The following is a 12783-nucleotide window of genomic DNA, read 5'->3' on the forward strand; positions in this document are numbered from 1 at the left end:
ATCCCCAGATCTCGAGCTTCATTGATGGATTAGGCTAGGCTGGTCCCACACTGGCAGGCATATTGATCCCCATACTACTTTATGCAGATGACATCGTCCTCCTCTCAAACTCAACCGAAGGGCTTCAGAGACAGTTGGATGCCTTACATGACTTTTGCACTCAATGGGACCTCTATGTTAATCTGGGCAAAACCAAGGTAATGGTCTTCAATACCTCCCGCCCCGTCACATCCAGATTGAGCTTCACATATAGAGGGGATCCTATGGAGATTGTATCATCCTATGTCTACCTTGGTGTCACTTTCAGTGGCCCACGCTTTACCATGCTTCCCGCGTCACTTGCACTCAGCGGGACCTCTGTTAATCTGGGTAAAACCAAGGTAATGATCTCCAATACCTCCCACCCCGTCACATCCAGATTGAGCTTCACATATAGAGGGGATCCTGTGGAGATTGTATCATCCTATGCCTACCTTGGTGTCACTTTCAGTGACCCACGCTTTACCATGCTTCCCGCAACACATGCCAGAGTGACGGGGATATGCAGCCTTGAGCTTACTTGAGCGGCAGTGCTTCCAGGCACATTTCCAGGAGCCCAGGACGAAGGGCTGGCTTTTTGACACCCTCGTCACACCAGCCTTGATGTATGAAGCAACTTTCTAGGGGCCAGATTTATCCGATGAGGATTGGCAACGAGTTGAGAGGCCCTGGGTCATGATGTTCTCCCGTATGATCTACAACAAACCATCAATCCCACACCAGATTATCAAGGCAGAGTTTGTTGTAGCCCCCATAGTAGTGGAGGCACTCTTCCAGACAATCACGTACCTTCATCGCATCAGTCACATGGATCCCCACAGGTACCCGAGGCTTGCCCTAGAGTCCTCCAGGGCAACTAGCACTTGAGGGGCACTCTGGAGTATGGTATGCACTGGTTTCCACTTGGTTCTTAGTATACGGGCGGACCGCCTACCCCCCCCCCCCCCCCCTTTCAGCACAATTTGGACTCCCCTTTTTTTCCGGCTATCTCACGAGGATACCAACCGGGTTATCTGGTCAGATCTTCTTAGCCTCTATACACATTGCACATGGATCACACCCCCAGAGCTCCCCACGAAGATGCACTTTTACAGAGACCACTTCCTCACTCACTGAGGATGGATTCATCCAACAGCCGGGCTACTTGAGTGTTCACATGTCCCATGCCATGCCATGCAGATTGCGATTGGCCAGATACGAGTTTCTTCCCACCACCTCAAAGTGGAGACAGGTAGAGCTGAGCGCATCTTCAGAGCCGGGAAGCTTGTACAGACACCCAGAGAGGAGAGGATCTGCCGACTATGCCACACATAGGTTGAGACGGAGGAGCATTACATATGCCACTACCCAGTATACTATGAGATCTGCGGGAGGTTTCACTGTCTATTTCGTGAGGGATTCAGTCCACTCTCCAGGATCATTGACTTCCAGGACCAACGTTGCCTGGGCCTCTTCCTGCTTGAGCTCCTCAGACACAGGGACACCTTCTTGAGACAACCCCCAGCCACCCTGCTGTCAGAATATGCAGCGGAAATGATAACCAAACTTGGGTAGACAAGAGCAAGTAGACTGCAGAAAATAAACAGCACAAGAAACACAAAGAGATAGGTGTGTAAACTCTTCTCTATACACAAGATCCCGAGAAAACTGAATGAATGAGTGGTGGGGGCAAGGGGCCTATATATATGCCCCTGGGAGAGCAGTCGGCCAGCATAAGAAGTGCCCACGACTGCTGAAAAATATCCACGACTGCATAAATGCAGTCGGCCAGCAGAGAAGTGCCCATGACTGAGAAAATGCAGTCGGCCAGCAATCCAGTAGCCCACGACTGAGCTGTATGCAGTCGGCCAGCACTGGAGTGCTCCAGCCACCCTCTGGCAACCCTCCCCACCACTGGAAAAAATGGAAAAAAATAGGAAAAAATACAGGGAGTGTGGAAAAATGATAAAACACCTTATACAGGGTAGGCACACCCACAACAGAGACCCTCGTGTATAAACATAGACAGGAGATGACTTCTAACACCCCCTCTCAGCTCTTGGCTGTGAAACCAACCCAAGGGAGCTGGAGTGCCGCCTGAGAGTAGCCTGAGGTAGAGACTTCGTGAAGAGGTCCGCCGCATTGTCCTCCATCGAACAATAAAGTAGCAAGATGTCACCAGCCAAGATCTTCTCACGTACAAAGTGATACTGTATCTCTATATGCTTGGTCCGGGCATGGAAAACCGGGTTCCGAGCAACAGCTATACAACTTTGGTTATCGCACTGGATGACTGTGGGCTCCCGTTGTGGAAACCCAATCTCGCCTAGCAGCCTCCGCAGCCATACAACCTCACAAGCAGCACCACAAGTAGCCCGATACTCTACCTCTGTCGAAGAAAGGGCAATAGTTGGCTGCCTCTTGCTACTCCAAGAAACTGCTCCTAAGCCGAGTGTAAAACTATATCCTGAAGTAGATCTCCTCGTGTCTGGATCTCCTCCCCAATCTGAGTCACTCCAACCTTGGAGCTTGACTCCATTCCCTCCAGTGTAAAAGAGTCCCAGATCCTTCGTACTCTGCAAATACCGCAAGATCCGCAATCCTGCGTCCCAATGAGACTTCAATGGCGTCTACATAAAAGAGCTCAACAGCCCCACAGAGAAGCTCAAGTCCAATTTGGTGTTCAGCAACCAGATCAATGAACCAACCAACTTCCGATACTGCGAGGCATCAACTGGCTCACAAGGATCTGTAACGGTTAACTTTGTGTTCGGGTCCATCGGCGAAGTAATAGGCTTGCAATTCTCCATCCCAAAGGCCTCAAGCAACTCATGAACATACCGCTGCTAAGAGACGAAAAACCCCCTCTGGGTCTGCCAGATCTCCAATCCCAAAAAGAAGTGGAGTAAGCCTTAGTCGGTCATCTCAAACTCCTTTGACAAGGCAGCCTTCGTCACTCCAATGTGCTCCACATGACCACCGATGAGGATGAGATCATCCACATAAAGGATGATAAGCGTAACCATGCCGCGTTCCCGAAAGAGATACAGGTTCGGATCTGCAACCGATTTCTGAAATCCAGTCCGAATAAAGAAGGAATCAATCTTCTAATTCCAAGCCCTGGGAGCCTGCTTAAGACCATACAAGGCCTTACGTAACCTGTAAACCATCCCTTCCGATCTTGGAACAATAAAGCCTGGAGGCTGCTCAACTTACACCTCCTTCCTGCAGGTCACCATTAAGGAACGCAGATTTTACATCCATTTGATACACGGGCCACCTTTGAGAAGAAGCAAGGGCTAGAACGGTCCGAATCGTGGACATCCACGCTGTCGGTGCAAAGGTATCCTCGTAGTCGATGCCTGGCCGCTGAGCATAACCTTTAGCCACAAGCCTGGCTTTGTGTTTGTCCACCGACCCATCAGACGTGTATTTGGTCTTAAAGACCCATTTGACACCAACGACTGACCGCTTCGACGGCCTCGGTACCAACTCCCAAGTGTTGTTCTTCTCGATGGCATCAAGTTCCACCTGCACGGCTTTCCTCCAAGTATCCTGTGAAAGGGCTTCCTTTACGGAAGTGGGCTCTTTATCCCGCATGATACGAGACATCAAAGCATAGTTCACCTAAAGAAGCTCCGCCGTGTTGCTTTTATCTCGGACTCGATGTGATCTTCGAGGGCTGTCCTCTGTGGTCCACTCGGAGGGAAGCTCCGTGACACTAACTCCCGAAGGGTGTCTAACAACCACCTAGGTACTCGAACAAATCGTGCAGCCTCCTATGGTCGCGGGGGCTCTACTCCAGCTGCAAGCTCAACCTCCTGTGATGACTGAGGTGGATCAACTGGAATGATAGTCTGGGAATCATCATCAGACTCATCTGGATCTCCAAGAAGTGGCGACTCCTCGACAGTGGATGTTGGAACATCGTCAAAGACCACATCCCGGCTGACAACAATCTCATTCTTATCTGGATCATACAACATGTATCCCTTGGAAAGAGAGTTATACCCCACAAATACCAGCTTGCGGGACTTGGAGTCAAGCATCCCCCTCTGCTTCTTCGGAATATGTACATACGCATCACTCCCAAAGACACGGAAGTGTGAGACATCGGGTTTCCTGCCAAAGTATGCCTCAAATGGAGTCATATGGGGTACTGAAGTCGTCGAAGATCGGTTAATGGTATGGACAGCCGTTGCCATAGCCTCACCCCAAAGTGGACGAGGAAGATCACGATGCTCCAACATGGTCCTCGCCATCTCCACCACAGTCCTGTTCTTACGTTCAACAACTCCATTCTCCGAAGGCGATCCGGTATTGGCCAATTCCCTTTTGATGCCATGATCTGCACAAAATCTAAAAAATACAATCGAGGAGAATTCACCTCCTTTGTCAGCCCGGAGAGTCTTGACCTGAAATCCAGACTCCTTCTCCACGTCACGTGCCAATCCTTGAACCGAGCAAAAGCTTGGTCCTTCTGGAAAAGAAAGTAGACCCACGTGAATCTGGTACAATCATCAACAAGCAGCATAAAGTAGAGAGATCCTCCCAAAGATGGTATCTGCTGAGGTCCACACAAGTCAGTGTGAATCAACTCCAATGGTTTCGAAGCCCGCCTGGAAGCCTGCTTCGGAAAGGATTCCCTGTGCTGCTTACCACGTATGCAAGAGCTGCAACGTCCTTGCCTACTACCAATATCTGGCAAGCCAACCACCATCTGGTCCCCGAAGGCGCGCCTCAACGCATCCACATTTAAGTGGCCAAAACGAAAGTGCCACAAATCTCCGACCTGAAAACCTGTCAAAGTGGAGAGTACAGAGAGCTTGTAGATACCATTCTCCACACCACCTTCCCAAACAACCTGGCCAGTCTCACGGTCCCTTAGAGCAACTGAATGCTCCTCAAATTCCACCCGAAAGCCAGTCTTGCATACCTCATGGACTGACAGAAGATGAAAACCCAAAGCAAGGACATAAAGAACACGGGAAGCATGCTTTCCCCCCTTGCCGTCGGGAATAATCTCCATCCGGCCCTCAATATGTATCGGAATAGTGGAGTTATCGCCAATAAAGATACGACCTGACTGCCGTTTCAGATCCAGAAAGAAGTCACGGGATGGAGTCATGTGCCTGGAAGCACCACTATCGAGAATCCGTTCCCGGGTATCCTTCGCGGTGAAGCCAACTGCCTCCTCGCTCGATGATGATGAAGCATCGGAGTCCACCATCTCTAAGTGCACAAATGCCGGAGTCTTTGCAGCTCAGGCTGAGGAATCAGCACTCTTCCCTGTCCGCTTAGGGCACTTCCTCCAGTAGTGGCCTTTCTCGCCACAATCATTACAAGATCTTTCGGTCTTCAGCTTCTCTCGTTCTAGATCAGGCTTCTTCTCAGAAGACTTCTCCGGTGAAGCCTTCCCTTTGCCCTTGTTATTCCGGCCTTTCGACCGTTGGCCAGTTAAGGCCTCCGAACCTCCGCCGTGAGGAGGGTTCGTGAAACGTTCCTCCTGGTCCAAGACCATTGGCACAAGCTCCTCCCAAGTAATGGTGCTGAGCCTGCCACTCGTGATCAACGAGGAATAGAAAGCAGAATACTGACCAGGCAAGTGGGAAAGCAAAGTGATGGCCATATCTTCAAATGATCTCTTTCCCAGCTTGTAGGACTTCCTGCTGAAGGGCCTGCAGCTTGTTGATGTGTTCCCGCATCGTCAAAGACTTTGCAAGGTTCATAACCCGCATCTGCACTTCCAAGGAGATCCGTTTCATGGGGGATACGCTGTTATACAAAGAAGCCAAGTGCTCCCATATGCCTCTCACCAGCGTCATGTGCTTCACATGATTGATCACTTGTGGTGTGCAATTGAGGAAAATAAACGATCGGACCCTGGCGTTGACACGATCCCACATGTGTGCCTGTGCCTCTCGGTCCTTCCTCGTCAATAGTAACTCCCCTTCCTCAGCTTCCGACCGTGGAACCCCGATGATGATAAAATCAACAAGGTCATATGACTCCAGCACACCGACTCCATCATGACCTTCCAGATGCCGTAATTGGACCCGTCCAATTGACGATCCACTGGGAACGTGGGGAGTGTCGGAATCTTCACGTGCTTCTCAGCCATCTCTAGTAAATCTGCCATCGTGGAGAGTAACCTGAAAGGGTGGGTGGGTGGGAAAAAAAAAAATCTGAAAACTTGCAAGTGGCTGTCCAGCACCTTAGCCCGCCTTCCTCTTGCACCTTCTCTTCCCGTTCAGCCCAAAACAGTCCACCAATCAGCAACCTAATGCTCCCTCTCTTGCTCAGAAAAACTCCCAAGATCTATCTCGAGCCTAGGGCTCTGATACCATGTCAAAATATGCAACAGAAATGATAACCAAACTTGGGTAGACAAGAGCAAGTAGACTGCTGAAAATAAACAGCACAAGAAACACAGAGAGATAGGTGTGTAAACTCTTCTCTATACACAAGATCCCGAGAAAACTAAATGAATGAGTGGTGGGGGCAAGGGGCCTATATATATGCCCCTAGGAGAGCAATCGGCCAGCATAGGAAGTGCCCACAACTGCTGAAAAATGTCCACGACTGCATAAATGCAATCGACCAGCAGAGAAGTGTCCACGACTGAGAAAATGCAGTCGGCCAGCAATCCAGTAGCCCACGACTGAGCTGTATGCAGTCGGCCAACACTGGAGTGCTCCTGCCACCCTCTGGCAACCCTCCCCACCACTGGAAAAAATGGAAAAAAATAGGAAAAAATACGAGGAGTGTGGAAGAATGACAAAACACCTTATACACGGCGGGCACACCCACAACAGAGGCCCTGGTGTATAAACATAGATAGGAGATGACTTTTAACACCCGCCCACTCCGTCGGTGGCCAACCATCACCAGTTTCTTCCGGACCCAGGAGGTGGAGGAAACCGACAGTGTGGATCTTGTGGACCCTCCACGAGCTGCTCTGGACCTACCTCACCTGAGAGGAGTTACCTCGGACCGAGCCTCTGCACTCCAACGTGCCCGACGCCCCAGACCCCCCCCCCCCCCCCCGGGTCGGCCACGATCACCTCATCAGCTCCAGATCCAGGACATGCTCCACCGCCATCGAGCTACCTTTCCACGTGACATAGCTGAGGGAGACCTCTCGGCCATACTCGTCAACCCCATGCTTGACATTTTGGAGAGTGGTAAACCATCTACTCAAAGCTGATGTTGCTCCCATGTTTTTATGTTCTTAGTTTTCCATGACGAGTTTCCATGGACAGTTTTGTATCACCCCAGTGAGATAGCTATATTTATGTTTTCATTCTGTTTTATTCTCCATTCCATGATGAGATATGCCATGGATATATTGTACCACTTGGTCTCATAGGCCCATTGGGTCTTTAGTAGACGCTTAATATATCTTTCTTTCTTTCTTTCTCTCTCTCTCACCAGCTGCGGATTGAGACAGATCCGGACCTCATCACACTAGCTGCGGATTGAGACAGGGCGATATGTGAATCAGATCTTGGATGACCGCATTTGTCAACTATGCTACCAGGAGGTAGAGACAAAGAAACACTACGTTTGCCAATGTACAGTCTATTATGAGATCCGAGGGAGATATCACTGCCTCTTCCGAGAGGGTTTTGGGCCGTTACGCAAGGTCATGGAGTTTGAGGATCTGAGTTGCCTGGGATTGTTTCTACTTGAGCTCAGGAGACACAGAGAGACCCTCTTGGCAAACAAGAGGCCGAGCTATGATGTACCTAGATAGAGGACCCTGACAGATTTCATTAGCTCCAGATCCAAGACATGCTCTACCCCATCGAGCTACCTTTCCACGTGACATAGCTGAGAGAGACCTCTCAGCCATACTCATTAGCCCCATGCTTGATATTTTGGAGAGTGGTATACCATCTACTCGGAACTGATGCTTCTCTCATGTTTCTATGTTCTTAGTATTCCATGATGAGTTTCCATGGACAGTTTTGTATCAACCTAGTGAGATAGCTATGTTTATGTTTTCTTTTTGTTTTATTTTCCATTCCATGATGAGATATGCCATGGACATTATTGTATCACTTTGGTCTCATAGGCCCATTGGATCTTTAGACGCTTAATCTCTCTCTCTCTCAACTTGTCCACCTCGAAAAGTCAGGGCTGCACACGAGCCGTACATGGGTGTCTCCACTAGAGCTCACTACTACGAAATTCTAGGTTCTACAGAGAGCATTTTTTTGAGTTTCAAAGGATGGATTTATTGTGAGTCCTGGCTATCTTCAAAGGCACTTGTCACATGCCATGCGCAGATCGCCAATGGCTAACTACGGGTATCATCACATTGTCTACGGATTGAATCCGGTAGAGCAAATCACACCCCTTGGGAGGCACTGATATGCAGAGTATTCACGGCAGTGGAGGTCTAGACGGAGGAGCATTACATGATCATTATAATATGAGAATCAGAAAAGATTTCATCGTCTCTATTCAGCCCTCTCACAGGTTATGCATTATGAGGACCAAAAAGTTAAAAACGTATGGGTCTGTACCTACTGAAGCCTCACCGCCATCGGGAGACCATACTCAAACAGCACCTAGGGAGTCACAACCAGCAAGATCCCTAGCAGACATCCATGACAAACTTCTTCAGATTGCATTCACCCACACCAAAGAGTACAATCCAGACTTTACAATGTCCCAAGGATCATACAAGTCAGACTCCACCCGCTCATTTGAATTACAAGCACAAACAAATACACTGGCGTGGCCTGTCATGCACCAAGTGCCTGCAGGCCTCTTGCTCTTAAGTTGCACAGAATTGGAGGTCAAGGGTCGTACAAGGAAGCACTGTACTTACTTGGGTCTTCATAAGTGACAGTGGAAACTCCTCCAAAATCGCATGTTCCTGAAGCATGTTGGTGAATCTGGTAATAGCTGTTAAACGCATACGAAGCATGACTGTAGACAGTATTGGGTACAAAGCAAGCATTCCCCAGCTGTATAGGTTGACAGTCTGCACCCCCAATTCCACATGCCCAATCAAGAGCTCCTTGAAGAGAATCAGGAGTTGCATAATCTTTGGCAACACACCAGCTTTTATCAAATGAACTACTGATAGAAACTTTCCCAGACCCAGTAGCATTGGCTCCAACACTTGCATGCACCACTACCCCACCTAGTGCATGTGAGGGTGCTAACATGCCATTCTCATCTGCAAGTTTCTTGAAAAATGTGGGTATCTCGATTCCAAGCTTCAAGGGTGTCCCAACTCCACTCACAAGATGTACTTTCAGGTTGTTGGCATAGGTAACAGCATCCTCAAATGAGTTCACACCATCTACTTGGTCTCCTTCTATAAGCCACCCTGTCTCAGATACCACAACAGGAATATCACTAAAGCCAAGAGAGGCCAAAGCTGTAAACAACGCATCAAGAATAGCATCAAATGCGTTAGAGTAATGGAGCCCAGATTTTGGATCATCGAAACCCTTGTTAGCTTCTAGAAGGGCAAAATTAACATCTAATTCATTCATGATGGATTTGTAAAAGTGGACTGGGTATACATTGAACATAAAGAATGATCCTGATTCCCAAAGAAAATTCAGGAACGGCTGTAGAACAGAGCTCACATATGACTGATTGAACCTCCCACTCGATGGAGGGAACCTGCTTTGTAACAAGAGATGCGATTGTGGTGCTGAAACTTTTATCAGAGCATCCAGTTCAAGTTGTTGCAGGGCCGCATAGACATGCTGGCAGGCTGGAACAAGATATGCAGAAAGATTTGAATCAATGGTAATAAACTCATTGCCCACAGCAATGGCCCTGATTCTTGTTGCAGGGCTATGAACGAGCACACTACTGTGAACCCATCTGAGTGCTGCAAATCTGGACTCTCCAATCTCTATGACTTCTTCGTTGCGCAATCCCACAATCACATCAATGCCTGTATTAGCGAATGCTTTCAAAACCACAGCATCTGCATCAAGCAGCCGAACTTGTGTCACATGGAGCCTTTTCAAAGTCTGGACTGCTTGGCTGGCGCTATATAGGCTGTCATGACTTGCTCCATAGACGACTCCTATGGGTGTTTCCATGGGTGTTCCACCTGACCAAAGTGTGAGACAAAAAGTTAATTCCATTTCACAGACAATTGACAACTTCAAACAAGTAATGAAATGTTTGTATGAGTCTAGAAAAGATGAGACACAGGAGTCTCGACTCCAGTTAACTGGAGCTGGCTCAATAAAGACTTTCAGACACAGTCTGTTACAGAATCACTCAATCGTGTCACGTGAACAGGACATAAACAAGCAAAGGCAGTTTGACGCCTACTAAGACCTGAAGACAGGGAGTGCTGACGGCTGCCAACAAAACTCGTCCACATATACGTATGCGTTGAAATCATCTTGTGCCTAGGACTAAATATATCCCAAGAAGAAAGCGTGAAGACCGTGCACGGACCCTTGCTTCAAAACTTGCAAGAATGATTTGAAGAGCTAACCTGTCTGAGAGAGTGCTGCTAAGAGGCAGAGAAAGGCCATGACCAAGATGGTAGTCGGGCGTGATTTGCCCATGATCATTTTTCAAGATCCAGATAGATGGGCGCAGCAGTAGCAGCAGCTACAACAGCGGTGACCTTGTTCTTCTGCTCTTCCGTCTTTCGGCAGAAGTGTGCAGCTGAATCATCATCGTTACAATCCCCCGAATGAATGCCAACCATGCAATGATAAATCTCCCTGGCAGCAAAGCCCATTTGAATGCAGACGGCCGAAAATTCTCGAGGATTTGTTGCCGCGCTGCGCCGATTATTTTATTCCTCAACTTCCCCCAAATTCCCAAATCCCAAGCACACACAAGATTTGAATTAATGAGCAAGAGGCCGCGTTGCAGGCTCTGGAGTCTGGTCACACCTGTGACCCTCAATCGTGCAACGTCCGTTTCCACTGCTGCCTGCGCCTGCGCCTGAGCCTGAGCCTGAGCCTGAGCCCTGGGGCCTGGGCCCTGAAGTCTCAACAAGGTTCGAGAATCGAGATTCTGAAGGCTACTGGTGGCCGGCGCGCTGACGGAGAGTCCGCGGCGGTCGCTTCCCAAAAATCCTGCTGCGACACAGCGCGAGCTGCGGGACGCTGCGGGAGTGGACTGGAGTGTGCAGTGGGGGTACGCTACGCCCTCATCAGGCTCGACCTGAGACGCTCGGAGTGACCATGCTCCATTAAAAGCCCATTGCCTCTGCTCACTGTCCTGTAGGCTGTCGCTGCTAGCGTGTACGCTCATTGCTTGTGTACACGGTAGCCCTGACAGCTCGAAAGTTAGCCTCCTAGACGGTAGACCTACCTAACCTTTCTCGAAAAGCCCCACATTCTGGATGCACTCGACTCGACTCGACTCTCGAGAGTCGAGAGTCTTGTTCCTCATCCACGAGTGATCGATCGAGTCAGTGACAACCCATGGCCATATCGATGATCGTCGTCACGACTCACGTAACGTCACGTTCAAGATTATAAATCTCGCCGCCACCACATTTCCCCAAAATCTGGCTTTGCATTTGTTGGCGCGCCCGCAGTTTTCATCACGTCACACGTGTAGTGCTCGCTTGAAGGCTGTTCCCACGTGGCTGGCAAAAGCCCCTGCTGCTGGATGAGTGCTTGAGCATTCTGTCGCGCTTCATGTCTACTCTCGCGGGCGGGGGGGGGCTGCACGTGAATAGGCCCTTCGAAAGGAGCTCGCATATGCTGATGTATCTACATAAACCTTTTTGTTTTTGCTTGGGCAGAATAAGAATCACATGGCATCAATTTTCTCCTTTAAAAAATCATATTAAACTGAACATTGCTATCAAATCATCTCACTTCTTTAAAAAAAAATAGGAGGGCTAATATATATTATGGTAACATGAGCACCAACGTTTCTAATACCATTGAATCTCATCTTAAAACTATAGGAGACCAACATTTACAATATCTGTTACCCCGTTAGATGGGAATGAGCTGCAGTAGCCACGATGGCGTTTGCTGTTGCCTTTGGCAATAGGCACACGGATGATTGGCTATACCTCTCATCTCTTTGAATCTCATCTTAAAGACACATCTTAAAAATATACAAGACACGTACAGTGGCAAACCACATATCACCATGAAAGCCTACTCACTTACGAGGACGACGAAGAAGTACATGGGGGCAAAGCATCCATTAAGCAATAAGGTACACGGCACGTCGTCACAAGATCAATGAGTGCATGGATGCCAAAGTACAAGCTCTATCCACCATGATGATGGTAATATCATCATCGACTAGGTTGCATCCAACATAGCAATGTCCTCCTCAAGAAGTATGGTGTTCTCCTCCCACACACAAACATACTCGATGTGCAATGCATGCATTAACTTATTAATGATGGATTGCAGAAGGAAGGATGCAAAGATGAGAGGAACCTTCAAGAAAGTGTGTTTTTTTTCCAACATGGAGGACCCACTAAAGGAACAAGAAAGAATATAATGTTGAGCATGTAGCTCCCACTGCAAAGAGATTGGCACCACTTATGAGTGCCATAGCATGACCTTCACATAACATAGACCCTTACACCAGTTCAAATTAGCTTGCCCATGAGAAGGATAAAGCTTGCATAGAATGGACATGTTGTACACTAGTGTATGTTATGTCAAAGTTGCTATTGTTCCACTTTTATGTCCAACTCTTTTTATGTGTGCATGCAAATGTAAGTTTTGAAGGACTCGGGTGAAGATCCATGCTTGAATGTTACTTCATACCACATTTGTTTGA

At 48.5% G+C, this 12783-nt stretch overlaps 1 protein-coding gene across 1 annotated transcript in view; it reads right to left on the reverse strand.

Moving 5' to 3' along the window:
• The window catches only part of LOC147614565 (glucan endo-1,3-beta-glucosidase 3-like), a 63026-nt gene extending 51538 nt beyond the window's left edge, over positions 1–11488 (reverse strand). Inside the window, exons 1-2 of the mRNA XM_086781122.1 lie at positions 10505–11488; positions 8858–10108 (exon numbers count right to left, since the gene is read on the reverse strand). Coding sequence (XP_086637248.1) covers positions 8858–10108; positions 10505–10583 — 1330 coding nt within the window. The 5' untranslated portion in view covers positions 10584–11488. The remainder of the gene's footprint in view (positions 1–8857; positions 10109–10504) is intronic.
• Positions 11489–12783: the final 1295 nt, after the last annotated feature.

This window comes from Cibotium barometz, chromosome 42, assembly GCF_041138505.1.
Source record: "Cibotium barometz isolate CiBa-2024 chromosome 42, ASM4113850v1, whole genome shotgun sequence".
NCBI classification, from domain to species: Eukaryota; Viridiplantae; Streptophyta; class Polypodiopsida; order Cyatheales; family Cibotiaceae; genus Cibotium; species Cibotium barometz.